This window comes from Hyaena hyaena, unplaced genomic scaffold (genome assembly GCF_003009895.1).
Source record: "Hyaena hyaena isolate Hyena2069 unplaced genomic scaffold, ASM300989v1 scaffold_1, whole genome shotgun sequence".
NCBI lineage: Eukaryota > Metazoa > Chordata > Mammalia > Carnivora > Hyaenidae > Hyaena > Hyaena hyaena.
In genome coordinates this window covers 9,716,828-9,731,840 of record NW_024080633.1, presented here as the reverse complement: position 1 = coordinate 9,731,840, position 15,013 = coordinate 9,716,828, and the positions used below count along the sequence as shown (strand labels likewise).

Here is a 15,013-nt window from a genome sequence, read left to right as displayed (position 1 = left end):
GTCTACCGCACGTGCACCCCTATAAAGCTGGAAAACCATCAAGTTGGACTTTATCCTAAGGGAGGGACCGCATCACTTTCCTAAAAAGCAAAAAACACACAAACAGAACAGAACACTGTACCTACTGTCATTCAGGCAAAGGAAAGAAGCTTTGCAGGCGCACCTTCTGAGTTCAGGGTGATGAGGGTGACGTTGTTCCCAATGTTCTGACTTCCCGACTGTCCGCAGTTGGAGACAGAGTCGCTGGCCTCGGACCCGCTCTCCCCATCCTCGTTGTGGCTGTCGTCCTGACCCGGCACCTTCACCACAATGGTGTTCTGCCGTCTCCCGGGCACCGCGCTGAGCGGGAAACAAAAACACCAGCCAATGTCGTGAGAGCAGCACAAGCAACGAGCAGAGACTAGCACTGAGGCTGCTGCGTGCTTCTCTCCTAACTGCACGAAGCAGCAGCTCGCAAGTCTTCCCACACCGCGCTCTCTACTCAGGGTAACAGCAACCGAATCGCACGAAATGGTCTGGGGTTGGAAGAAACTGTATGAAACGTAAAGTTTACAAACACGTTTGTATCGCAGAAGAAGTAAAACTACAACCCACTGTGACTCAGGCCTAGGAGGCGGCTCTCTGATCATGGAGGGGATCCCATAAAATGCTGACATTTGAGTGAGAGCAACTTTCAGGGCTGTGTCATGGAAAGGACTGGACGAAGAGAAAAGTGTGCCTGGAGACTTCTAGTGACCCAGTCCACTCCACACTGGTAGGCCTTCTAGAAGGGACCCAGCCTTTGTTAACACGTGATCATTCCTAGCTATTCCCTCCAACAAAAACTACTGGAGTGGGTCTGAGAAGCCAGTCAAGACTCTCCCGGGGGCTGTTCTCACCACTGACGGGGTCCTGCTATGGAGCAAGAAGAAACTGCCAGAAAAACGGGAGACAAGCCGCCAGCTCCAAAAAAGGCTCAGAACACATACACTTACTACCAGGAGACATGCTACGTGCCTCTCCCACGGCCCCTCCACACCCCTCCGCGGGGACTGCTAACCGCTGGGAAGGGGAAGAGGCCCAAGCTCCCCATCTACAAAGACAAAACGTGCTTCCAGCCGTGGTCGTGCCGCAGGGAGGGGGCTACAGCTTCTGAACTTGATCCTGCAGCAGCCTACCCCAGCTGACCTCCAGCTGAGCCCTTGCGGGAGGCACGCCCGACCCCACCTCTCCTCCACCGGCCAGATCTCCTCAGTCCCTGAGCACCAACAAGTCTTCCCCCGCCACCCAACACGGCAGGCCCACGGCACGGCTGGGCCCGGGGAGCCCAGGCTCGGACAGTAAAGACAACGGGGCAGAGCTGGGGCAGGAGCAACCTGCAGGGGTCACGGAGAGAAAAAGGCAAACAGAACTCTGCGAACACACTGCAGGAAACAACAAGCAAAACCACCCTCCTGGGGCAGGTTACCAGGAAAAGCTGAGCTCGATGCCTCTTATGCACTCTTACTTCTGACCAAGGTCACATTGCCAGTGTGTCAGAAGAAAAAGGTGGGAGGAAAAAAATCACCACCTCAAAATGGCTTCATCACTTAGCAAATTTAAAAGGAGGTGTCTGCTGACCTGACGTGCGGCTGTACAGACAGACAGACACACGTGAGGAAGCGGTGGGCAGGGAGGAGGACACAGGCTCCACCGGCTGCTGTGAAAACAGAGAGCAAACTCCCCACTACGCACGTGACCACCAGACACGGAAGTTCCAAAGGCATCTCCCCTTAACACGGCCCCTTCTCCAGCTGGCACACCAGCACGCGGGCCTGCACGCAGCACGGCCCTCCCCCACCACAAACACTGCGGGCCGCCCTGCCGGGCTCAACCGACCGGCTGTGCCCAGCTCAGAACGTGGAGTGGTTCTCGAGGGGACTCATCATGGTGGCAGTGGCAGTGAAAGGTGGGGTTGGTGTTGTGGCTACTGACTTGCTAATGATATTTTCCAGGGAATCCGGTGCCCTGTTGCTCAAGGGGTCTTCCATCTTGGCTACAATGGCGTTCTGCCGATCATTGTTGAGTATTACTGTAGTCTGGGGGACGACGCTAGGGAACAAAAGAATCACAAAGAAAAAGAAGACCTTAAAACAACAACATTCATTGTAAGAATACACAAGAGTAATTCAATACAGTCAGCATCCAATGACCTGCACTACGGGAGGGAGGCGGCCCCACACAGAAGTCACATTTAAAGTAACTTGCTGTTCACGCTGGGCTTAGGATAAACTAGAGGGGAACTGTTTTGTTTTGCGTGGTCCCTAGTTTACCGCCCCTCACTGCTGTTACGTTAGGAACATTTACACCTTTAAGCAGAATGGGGCAAGAGATCACAGGGTGACAGTTGGTGAGGCTTCTGAAGTAGCACATCTGAGTGAAACTCGGCTCGGTATTTGTACTCATTCCATCCCAAGGAATTCCTACATGGCAGACCTAGGCTTTCATAATCAAACCTATCAACATCGTTCCAAAACGTTAGCTCTGGAAGGACAGGGGAAAACGTAACAGAACGACAGTGGGCAAAACCACCTGACATTTATCACCTCCACCTCCTATTAGGGGAGTGTGTGGATCACACATCGGTCTTTGCTTTGAAGGAAAATGATTATAGAAAAGAACAGAGCCCTATCCGGGAACCTTCTAGAGGCGGCACTGTGAGTATAAGCAGTAGCCAGCAGCTTATCTCAAGGTTCTCCTGGAGCCTGCTCAGTCATTAATCTTTTGGCCACAGGAAGTATGAGCACGCTCTCCTGAAGTTACAGAGCCAGAGGAGCACCGGAAATGCATGGCAATGCCACCTGAGCATACATTATTCTTGAACTGCACAGCTCTGGGAGAACCACTGCTTTCATGTGAGAAGACTTCGTGTAACCAAAAGCACATAAGAAAATGTAGCCCAGTATCACAGCAACATGGCTGTTAAATGCCCCCTCCCCAAATCAGGGTCACAAACGGCACCATTTCATGTTCAAGTAAATCACAGGACTGTGAGGTGTTTTTCTAAAATAAAAGCATAATCAATTGCATTTCATTCAAAAGTATTATTTTTTTAGGGACTGTATGTTTTCTTTGATGACATCTAAGGTAACCCACCACATCCTTACAACCTATGCACTGGCAGGCCTCACAAGTGACGTAGGTGACCTTCGACTTGGTGCTGTGGCCACACACAGGCTTTGAAGACTTCAGCTTCTCCTGTATCAAAACAGGAGATGAATGGTTTGCATGCATTTGGTATTTTCCTGAAGTATGTTCTGTGGAGCACTGCTCCCCCCCACCCAAAGACCCCCTCCCACACACACGCATCTCCACTCCTCTCCTCCCTGAGCGACTAACTAGGATGACCCTGTGGGGTGACAACAGTTCCCTAATGAGAATTCACAATGGACAGGAGCACAACAGAAGTCTCAGAAGTCCTGGGGGAAACAGATTAAGACTTATTCATGGCACCATCTGGCAAAGTTGTTTGAGTAAATATGCCTCTCCTCCCTAACAATTCTTGCTAAGATTGAGGAAACAATGTTCTGAAGCAACCAGCTTCAATGTAAATGAGTTATCCTAGACTTTCAGGGGGCTCCTGGGTGTGGGCAGCTCTCAAAATGCAATGTCCAAGTCCTCACCTTGCACAACATAATATTTCCCAAAAATGTTTCCCTTTGAGAGGGCAGCTTGATAATGTGTCTTCTGTTTCCTTTCACAAAGCCCCTTTCCCACCTTGAAACAAAATGACACAAATGTGCACAGTCCTTCCGGGATGCGAGAACCCCAGGAGGGAAGGCGAGGCCACTCTGAGACACCAGTCTGGGCGTGAAAACCCGTGCCTCTGCTGACTGACGAAACACCCCTGGGCAACCTACTGCTTTACCATTCCTGCTCTCAACAAAACTGACAGAGGACCTAGGGACCTTTTCAGGCCACAGATGATCAGAGGTAGTTTTTGACGACCGCTTACAAAGACCCTTGACACGACCTGAGGAGCTGAGAGGCCCCCTCACCTCACGTAGTTATCTACGTGAACCAAGTTTCTCAGCACCTAAAACTTTAAAAACTACCAATGGAAGTAGGACCAAGGCTGAACCTTGTCTCACACTTGGAGTGATAAGTCATTATCATCCACGGATCCAAGAATTAGCTAAATCTAAAGCCTCATCCATCACAAAAACACATTCACGACACTGAATTATTAAAAATTAGTCACACAGTAACACACAAGCTGTTCTGTTCAACTACACTCTAAAAGTGTAGTCGGACGTCAGCCAGAAGAGCTGAGCCCATGGCTACCAGAAACACACGTCTCAGCTGCGATTTCTTATCCGTGTGTCTGTGGCAAAGGAGGAGGAAGTCAGGGAGGGCAAGAGATGGGAAGGAACTTTCAAAATGCAAAAGGAGTAAGGTGAAATTCAACTGTGGAAAGCTGCTTCATGGGGTGCTTTTAAATGGATAATAGTATTTACATTATAATGGAAACATTTAAGAAAGCAATGAATCTGTTTGGTTTTCAAATATCAACGTTACAATATGCCAGAAATGATACCCTTTCAAATAATGCAATGTATTCATATCTACCTCAAATTGTATAAAAAGAATATTTCATTTTCAAAAATTAAGGAACATCCACATCCCACTAGTCAGAATGAAATAGTTGTCTAAGGTTGATTACGGGAAAACTGCCACAATAATGTAAACCTCTTGCCTGGGCTGAATTACAGTCCCCAATTATCCATCGGATGCTAATGTGCATCTGCTGTGAAGCAATTCTGAGGATGTGATTAAAAGTCCTGACTGGCTGGCATTAAATTAACCAAACGGGAGACTACCCTGAGCGGACCCGGTCTGACAAAGAGCCCTTTAAAAGGAGGTTTAGGCTTTCTTTCCCTGGTCTTGAAGACGCCTAACAGCTCCTGCCAGCGTGATCCCCATCTCCCCCCCTTCCTGTCCACCTGCCCTAGACTTCACACGTGCTTGGCTGCCCCCATAACTGTAAGACAACTGCATGTAACAAATCCTTTACAGGGTGTAGTGGTACACTGTGTGTGTGTGTGTGTGTGTGCGCGCGCGCGCGCGTGCATGGGCAAGATCCCTCCTCTCTCCCTCTCTCTCACACACACAAACGTATCCCCTACAGGTTCTGCTTTGAAATAATTACAGAAATAATAAAAGTACCACATCAAGTCCTAGGTCCCCAGTGGTGACACGCTATAAAACCTACAGAACGAGATCAAAAGCAGGAAATCAACACTGGAGCATTTCTGTTAATGAGAATGCAGTCCTTACTCAGATTCTGTCACCACTGTGTGTGCACCTGTGTGTGCGCGTGTGGTCGTGGATGGGTCGGCCCCACGTGTAAACCCACGTCACAGCGCTGTCACTCTGCCACCACTGCCGAGTAGCAGCCTCGTGCTGCCCCTTTAGACACACCTGGCCTCCCAGCCCCATTCTGTCCCTCAGCGACTGCGAACCTGCTCTCCATCTACGGTTCTCGCACTGAGACTAGTACCGACATGGAATCACACAGCTGAGGACCTTTGAGACCTGCTTTCGTACTCAGGAGAACCCCCGAGATCATCCAAGGGGCAGAGCTACCGCCAGGTCGGCCGGGGTCGCTGCTGCGCGGTTCTGTGAGCCTGTAACTGCAGCAGGGCACCCGGGGTATTTGCAGGTTTGGGCTCTTACGAATAACGCTGCCACGGATATCCGTGTAGAAGCTGTGAACATAAGTTTTCATTTCTCTGGGATAAATGCCCAAGAATGTGACTGCTGGGCCATATGGTAAGTACACGTTTAGTTTTACAAAAACACTGCCAGACTTTTCCAGAGTGGCCGCACCATTTTACATTCCCACCAGCAAGAGATGAGAGATCCAATTTCTCCACATCCTCGCCAACATCTGGTGGTATTGCTAAGTTTTTAGTTCGCCATTCTGATAAATGTGGAGTGACATTCATGTGGCTTGGACTTGCATTTCACAGATGACTAATAATCCTGTGCTCATTCACCACCCATATCTCCTCTTTGGCAACATATCTGTTCATGTCTCCTGTCCAGTTTCTAACCGGACTGTTTTCCTACAGGCGAGTGTGCCAGCGGTCCCCGTCAGGTGTGTGGTGACACAGCACCCCACCACGTCTGCAGCCTGACTGATTCTCTGTCCTCCTCACAGGTCTTCGCAAGTCTGTGATTTTCATCATTTTTCTCATGGATGTTACTTTCGCTATCAAGTCTAAGGGGTCTTAGCTAGGCCCTGGGTCCTAAAGATTTTCTCCTACATCTTCATCTACAGGTCTTATAGTTTTATATTTAAACCTGTGCTCCACTTAAAATTAATTTCTGTTCCAGGTATAATGGGACACTGAGGTTCCTCTCTCTCGTTCCGCTGGTGGATGTCCCACTGCCCCAGCTCATGTGTTGAAAGGCTGCCCTTCCCCACTGAATGATCTCTGAACCTTTGTCGAAGCTCTAGCCCTCAGCAGGGCTACTTCTAGGCTCTCTGTTATGTTCCAGTGATGAATTTCTCTCTTCCTCAGTCATTTGATTTTCTTTAAGTTTATTTTTATTTATTTTGAGAGAGAGATAAAGAGCAAATGGGGAAGGGGTGGGTGAGAGAGAGAGAGAGGAGAGAGAGAGAGAGAGAGAATCCCAAACAGGTTCTACAAAGTCAGAACAGAGCCTGACACGGGGCCTGAACCCACAAACTCATGAGATCATGACCTGAGCCAAAATCCTGAACCACCCAGGCATCCCAGTCATTTTGTTTTCTAAAAACTACACGTTCAATTCATTCTTTGGCAATCTTAAATCATTTTCTATACCCTTACCTATACCTTACCGTATGTTTGTTTTTTAAGTTCCTATTAAATAAAAACCAAAATTAAGTAAAAAGGAAAAGAGTAGACTCATAAGACTGTCCGGTTTTAATTCTAAGATTATGCTAATTGCCCAAGCTGTATACTCCTGCGTAAAATAGGATCATTCAGAAACAAAAATGCTCTGTGACATGGCCCTGTTAAGGCCCAGTGACCTGTGACCAGGGGGCACAAAGATCACTCACCCTTGTAGAGTGACTGAGTAAACAGCCCCCGGGCACCCCGTAGGGGCAGTCACGGCAGGCAGGACTGCCCCCAGGGCTCCACGTGGAAGGAGACACTGAAACTTCAAAGCACGAGAGGCCACCGCAATGTTCCCCCTGCACATCAGCACACCACCGCACAGACCCGCTAATAACCTGCCTAGGCCCACATAGCCAAGTTAGATTTGAGCCCAAAGTCCTCAAGCAGCAAAGTGGACATTCTAACCAAGACCAATGAAGGAACACTCCATAACCCACTACTCTTCAAACACGATAATTTCCTGGAGAAATTAGGGGCCACCCCCAGAGAGCCCGAAGTTGTTTTTGTTTTTTTAACCATTTCCCCAGGTGATTCTGAAGGGTGCTACTGGTTTAAAACAACAAAGGCACCTGGGTGCCTCAGTTGGTTACGCATCTGACTTTGGCATGGGTCAGAATCTCACAGTTTATGGATTCGAGCCCCACGCCAGGATTTGTCCTGATGGCTCGGAGCCTGGAGCCTGCTTCGGATTCTGTGTCTCCTTCTCTCCCTGGCCCTCCCCGACTCGCACTCTGTCTCTCTCTCAAAAATAAACAAACATTAAATAAATAAACTAAAACAATAACACAACAGCACACATGCACAACCCCGCAGAAGAGGCACAGACCTGCTGTGTCCACAGGCCCCACACAGCACTCATCTACTACATGGCTCAGTCACTACAGTTTAGCTTGGTACATGGCAGCCTGCTGCACAGCGGGCCTTTCTGTCCATTTTCTCAAGGACAGACCTCAACTGCCTCCATGAGTGCTCACTACACAGTCAAGCCCATGTGTGTAAGACATGAATGAATTCGAGAATAAGCCTCATTTCTGAGTTTAGTCCTCTGGCTCTTGCCTCTAGACTTCATGGCCTCAAGCTGCTGAAAGAAAAGAGACCAAGAATCATGATCTAGAAGAGAAACTTAAGATGCCGCCGATGGGACAGCCTAGGGCACTGTCACCCACAGAGGGTGGGGTGACCTAGAGTTCTATGCACTCACCAGTGTGAGCCCTGCACGCACCATGAGGCCTGGCTGGCAGTAACCCCTTGGTGAACAAGCAGCCTTAACAGGATCAATTTTTCATATTGGGGTTGTTGGGGTGTCTGGGTAGCTCAGTCAGTTCAGCATCAGACTTTGGCTCAGGTCAGGATCTCACAGTTCCTGAGATGGAGCCCCGTGCTGGGCTCTGCACGGACAGCTCAGAACCTGCTTGGGATTCTCTGGCTCCCCTCTCTCTGCCCCTCCCCTGCTCATGTACATGTTCTCTCTCTTGCTCTCTTTCTCTCTCTCTAATAAACAAACAAAAACAAAACCTCACAGGGCTGCTGAGGATCAAAGAATACCAAGCGCTTCTATGCATTACCTCTGTCACAGTGACCCTTACATACTGTTTTATTCTCACTGATGAGGAAGCTTGGGAAGAGTAAGAATTTGCCATAGGTCTCATCCCTTGGAGGTGTCAGGGCCTGTCACCAAGCACCTCGCAAGCACTTAGCCACTTGTAAACCAAGACCAGAAATAATCCTATTTCTATTGCCCTTTCGATGTTGCATATTTTAACTGCTTTATTTTGATGGCTTCAAAACGAAGTATCTTCAGCTTCCAGAGCTGTCATGGCAAACATTTTCCAAGCTACACTTACAGAGCAGCCTTCAGCTTCTCTTCTGTTTCAGGAAATCGCTTTGTGACCATGTTAAAAGCACCTGTACTCGTATTTTTAAACATCAACATTTCTGTCCCCTTAGCTCATCATTCACACAAGAAGGACTATCATTTGTACATATGCCAAGGAGCTCTACTGAAGTCTATGCAAAAAAAACCTCACAAACCACAAATACAAAAGACCTGAAAAAAATCCTGAAAAATACAGGGAAAAATGTTTTAAAACACCATTTTTTAAAATTTTGTGTGTGTGTGTGGTCTTATTTTTGAGACAGAGAGAGACAGAGCACAAGTGGGGGAGGGGCAGACAAAGAGGGAGACAAAGAATCCGAAGCAGGCTCCAGGCTCAGAGCTAGCTGCCAGCACAGAGCCCGATGCAGGGCTCGAACCTATGAACTGTGAGACCATGACCTGAGCCGAAGTCAGATGCTTAACCGAGTGAGCCACCCAGGCACCCCTAAAACACCATTTTAAAAAGTGGTCTTTGGGGCGCCTGGGTGGCTCAGTTGGTTGAGGGTCCAACTCTCAGGTCATGACCTCAGGGTCCTGGGAACAATTCCTATGTCAGGCTCTGCACTAAGTGTGGAGCCTGCTTAAGATTCTCTCTCTCGCTCTCCCCCCCACTCGTGTGCACACTCTCTCTACATTAAAAAACAAAAACAACTCTGAATTAGCTAAAACCTCATACAAATTTCAGAGGCTTATAATCGCATTCTGAATGTACACACGTACACAAAGACACACACGTGCACTTGCATACACACAAAACTTATGTTGTGTCCTCACAAAGAGAACCCCTACAACAAGGATGGCAAGAGAAGCTAATGTTTGGACTTGCTGAAGCCAACAGAAACAGCATGCTGATTCGGGTCTGAAGCGGCTGCCAGCTCAGCGGGGACAGGCCGCCGTTGACTAGGCAGGCTGCTGTGGAAACGGCGGGGCAGGGAGGTAGCCTCCATCCCTGCCCAAGACTTTCAGTGCACTGGGTTAACTCAAGAGAACTCTCCTACCCTTCCTTGAAGAATAGGGTACCCTGGGGAAGTCAGGTTTGTATGAACCTGTTTCCAGCTCCTAATCACCAAGGAAAGTGTCCACAAGCACTGACTGTACTCACTCCAGAAAACAAGAAGCCAACCACTGAAAAGTCTAATTAATCATCAACCGTGACACACCCATGGACATTCACTGCTGGGAGGATGCAGACACCTGTCATCAAACCACCGCAGGACAGAGAAGAATGTCCACATCTAGGTTCTCTGCCTAACCTGTACTTTGCACAGGCAGGTGCTGAGAGCATCACCATCATAGAACTAAATAACTCACGCCCAAAGGAAATCCTCTGGATACTCCTTCCCGGGACTTAGTGAGTGAGAGCCAGGCTCTGGGCCCAGGAGAGACAGCCGGCCCTCCAGGTGTCCAGGTCTGTGCTAACCTCCAAGGGGGAGCCAAGACCGCACCTTCAGCAGCGGCCCCCTCCCTGCCTGGGAGAGGCAGGCAGCTCAGGTGCGGCCTCTCTTCACACCGTCACGTCCAGCTTTGTGTTTTGTGGCTGGAAGAGGACGGGTCCTGCCAGAACACCGAAGAAATGTTGGAAACATTTCTGCCTCCCCTCCCACCCACAGGGCCATGTTCTGCTGATGGCCAGTCCTTTGGCAATTCAAAGTAACTACTCATAAAGGTCAGATGGAGAAATCTGATATAATACTAATTTTATAATTTTTGTGAATTATCTCAAAGAAAAAAATTTCAACAAAAGCAAGCCAGCAAAAATCTCAAGCAATTCCACTTTCTACTCATAAGAAGACAGGTACAGATCCTTCCACCCGACAGACACGTGCTCCGTGAGCGCACATTCTCCCCCAGGCGAGCTCCCGCACGGCACGCGGAGCCGGGCCGTGATAAACTGAACGGTGAGTCCTGCGGTGCACTTACAAACGCCGAGCCGCCTACCAGTCGGCCTCAGAGCCCAAGGAGAGCGAACGTGGTGGGAGCAGAAGCAGGGGAGCAGCCCTTAGTCAGAACAGTAAAATCAGACACCCGGAGGTCCTCAAGCCCCAGAGCGGCAGGGGCGGCTCGTGTCCACCGTGGACTCCCGCTCCCTTTGCGGGGGGTGGTCCTGTCCCTGGGAGCCCCTGTGCAGCCAGGCTACCTTCCCAGGTCCCCTTGGGAGTAAGCAGTGCCCTGGGACAAGTCCTCGTGGACAGGACGTAAACAGGGGAGGGGCCAGCGTTTTTACGAGCAGAACCTGCCAGCCTGCAACTGTCAGCCCGCACACCCAGAGGATTCTCTATTGCAGTTCATATCCCCTAACCAACGTACCAAGCGTTCAAATGAAACCTTTGCTAAAATTTGTTTCATAGGGTTAGTTCTGTTCTTTATAGTCATAAAAACCAGGGTCCAAAAAATATTCTTAGGGATAAGAATAAATGACGTTAAAAATTTATCCCCAGTACGAATGAAATGAGTAAGTTACAGCATAAAAATAAATCCCCAAAATAACCAGCAGCAACAGAGAAGCGGGGATAACCTAATGCAGCAAACTTTGACCACTTGCTGCCTCAGAGGAGTTCTGGTTCAACCCCCACTGTCTCCCTCCCAGGGAAGCTATGCTTGCACAGTAACGAAACCTCTGACTGCAAGCCGACAGTCCCAAACCAGAGGAGCCACTGCGTAGGGACGCGTATTCGCTCTTCCTTCCACGGAGCACAGGAGTGGCTACCAAAGAACAACCGGCAGGAGGAAAACCCGGGCAACAGGAGGGCCCGGGGGGGGAGCAGGTGCTCCAGCACCGCACAGAGGGACACAGAGCCGCCGTGACGCCACAGCGGTGAGACATCCATGCTCAGATCCTGGGCTGCCATTTTCCCATAAAGGAGGAACGGCGGACCGGAGGACTGGTGTGGCGACATGCCAGATGAGCCTGGAGCACCTTGTGGTGCCAGGAAGGAAGGAAGTGCTCAAAAGAAACAAACAAAAAGCCAAAATGACTAGGGGGAAGGGAGTGTCCAAGGACACAGGAGCCACCTCAGAGCAATCTCAAGGGCCAAAGCTGGAACATTCGAGCAACAAAACCAAGGAGTACTGGATTCTAACCCAAAGTGTAAAATAAATATCCGCGAGTCCACACTGACATAAATAAATAACAATCAATAAATGGAGAAGAAGAGATAAACCTCCTGTGCAGGACAGTAACAACATACCGAAGAGGTGGGTCAGGACTCCCCACTCTTTAACGTGGGGCCGAGCTCAGTGACATCCTTCCCAAGAACACAGGATGGAAGGGGGCAGCTGGAACCAGACAGTGGAGAAATCTGACCAGTGCCACCTAAGCCCAGTGATCCAAGGCATAGAGAAGCCACGGAGACAGCGTGCTCCCTGGAGAAAACGTGATGAGAATGCACTCGGCCTCTGGGGTCTGCCTCTCAAACTTCCACAATCCCGGGCTAATCAGGAGAAAAGCATCAGACAAATTCCCAGGGAGAGACAGTCTATCAACACCTGACCAGTACTTCTCAGAATGTTGTAAAAACAAGGTCTGTGAGATTATCAAAAACCAAAGGAGCCCAGGGAGTCACAGCAACTAAATGCCGTGTGACGCTACAGACATTTAGAAGATAATATGTGAGGGACACCTGGGCGGCTCACTCACTCAGCTAAGTGTCCGACCTCAGATTCTGTCAGCTCAGATCATGATCTTGAGGTTCATGGGTTCAAACCCTGCACTGGGCTCTGTGTTGACAGCTCGGAGCCTGATGCCTGCTTCGGATTCTATGTCTCCCTCTCTCTTTCTCTCTCTCTCTCCCCCACTAGCACTCTGTCTCTGTCTCTCAAAAATGAATAAAAACGTTAAAAAAAATTTTTAATAAAGAAATAAAAAATACACTGATACTATGAAAAAAGGATTATGTTAACAAATTCCAGAATTCAGATGAAAACAAAATCCCTTGAGGATATAAATTAAGTAACACTGACTCAAGAAGTTCTACATATACCAAAGTTCTAGATTTATTTAAAAAAAAAAAAAACAAAAAAACTGGGGCGCCTGGGTGGCTCAGTCAGTTAAGCGGCCAACTTTGGCTCAGGTCATGATCTCGCGGTCCGTAGGTTCGAGCCCCGCGTCGGGCTCTGTGCTGACAGCTCAGAGCCTGGAGCCTGTTTCAGATTCTGTGTCTCCCTCTCTCTCTGACCCTCCCCTGCTCATACTCTGTCTTTCTCTGTCTCAAAAATAAACATTAAAAAAAACAAACAAACTGAATTTATAATTCACTGGCAAACTGGACCAAATATTTAAGGAAAAAAGAAAACTTATCATATACAAACATTTTCAGAAAACAAACATGGGAAAACTTCTCAAGCTATTTTTAAAAAATATTTACTTTTGAAAGACAGACGAAACATGAGCAGGAGAGGCACAGAGAGAGGGTAGAAGGAAGAGAGAGGGACATAGAATCTGAAGCAGGCTCCGGGCTCCAAACTGTCAGCACAGAGCTGGATGCAGGGCTCGAACTCACGAACTGTGAGATCATGACCTGAACCAAGTTGGACACTTAACCAACTGAGTCACCCAGGCGCCCCTCCCAAGTAATTTTTTCAGACTAGCATTATCCTAGTAACAAAGACAGGTCAAGGAAGAAAATTATGGACTAACATACCCCATGAAGAGAGACGCAAAAACCCTTAAGTACATGTTAGCAAGTCAATCCAAAAATATATAAAAAGGGTAATACACAATGGACATCAGGTTTATTAAGACGGAAATGCAAGGCTGGTTTAGCATTTGAAATCAATCAGTATAACTCACTACAACAACAGAATCAAAAAGAAAAACCACGTGATCATCTCAAGGAGATATAGAAAGAGCATGTGAACATTCAATTCGATACCTGCTCACAATAAAAACTCTCATGAAATCAGGAATAGAACTTCATCAACGTAATAAAGAGCATTTGCAAAAGATTTACAGCTAACACCACACTTAATGGTGAAGACTGGATCCTTTTACTCAAAGATCAGAAATAAGGTAAAAATACATGCACGTGTGCATACACACACACTGAAATTAGAGACCCTATCCATGAAAGCAAAGTAAGAAATAGTAGATAAGGGGGCCTGGGTAGCTCAGTCGGTTAAGCACCCGACTCTTGATTTTGGCTCAGGCCATGTTCTCAGGGTTCATGGGTTGAGCCCTGCTTTGGCCTCTGCACTGAGCATGGAGCCTGCTTGGGATTCTCTCTCCCTCTCTCTGACCCTCTCCCCCCCCCCAACACACACACACTCTCTCTCTCAAAAAAAAATAAAAAATGGTAGGGAAATTTGATGAGAAGTAAAACTCTCTATATAAAAAACATATATGACCAAATAATTCTCTTTTAAATCCTACAGAAAAACTACTAAAGCAAGTGAATGTAGAAATGATGCAGGACACAGGTAAGTATAGAAAAAGCTACTGTGTGCCTACATACCACCAACAAGCAACTGGAAACTGGAATTTAAAACACGATTTAAATTAAATTAATTTAAATTAAAACACCATTTACGATAGCACCTGGAAGTAGGCCATACATGGAGAAAACTTCAACAAAATGCGAGTAAGACCCACACACTGAAATGAAGGCTGCTGAGAACTGAAAGACCTGTGCAAGCGGAGGTGTGCCCCATGTTCACGGGTCCAAATACTTCACGGCATTAAGATGACAGTTCTCTCCAAATTGACCTACAGATTTCAAATGACAAGCTTTGAGTTATTCTAACACTAGAAAAGTACTCCAAATTAGCAGAAGTGCATGATCTATCAAAACGCTTGCCTACATGTTTAGTACCTGCTTTGGTTATCTGACTGGACCCGAGTCATCAGATTAGGTTAATCTTCCGTAGGTTCTATGTGTGTAAAATGTTAAGTTTTCCTTGGCTGGTACTCGACCCTGATGTGTACAGGGTATCCTGATTAGGTCACTGAGAGTGTGTGGCTATGCAAAGCAGTGCAGTGCAGGCCAGTCAGCAAGAGAAATCATACATCTACAGGTGGAAACATCAAAAATTGAACATTTAATAAGGAAAGAACTAAACCCATAATGGCTGAAACCAAACCATTTCTTCACAATTCAAACAGCCCTATAGGAAGTTTGTCACATTCCAAAGGCTACGAAATGATATGGTCCTGACTGAAAAGGTCAATGACCCAGAGCGGAAATGCTCTGAACACGGACCAGGACTGCTAGTGTCCAGGGCCAGAAGAGACCTC

At 47.9% G+C, this 15,013-nt stretch overlaps 1 protein-coding gene across 6 annotated transcripts in view; it reads right to left on the bottom strand.

Moving 5' to 3' along the window:
• LOC120226268 (BTG3 associated nuclear protein) overlaps nt 1-15,013 on the bottom strand; it is an 87,046-nt gene that overhangs the window by 61,462 nt on the left and 10,571 nt on the right. For 2 of the 6 annotated variants that reach the window (XM_039224478.1, XM_039224546.1), the window contains exons 4-5: nt 1,954-2,070; nt 164-339 (exon numbers count right to left, since the gene is read on the bottom strand). In XM_039224478.1, the coding sequence (XP_039080409.1) occupies nt 164-339; nt 1,954-2,070 (293 nt within the window). Of the gene's footprint in view, nt 1-163; nt 340-1,953; nt 2,071-10,704; nt 10,864-15,013 lie in introns of those variants that run through there. The other 4 variants (XM_039224604.1, XM_039224671.1, XM_039224726.1 and 1 more) reach the window with 3 other exon arrangements.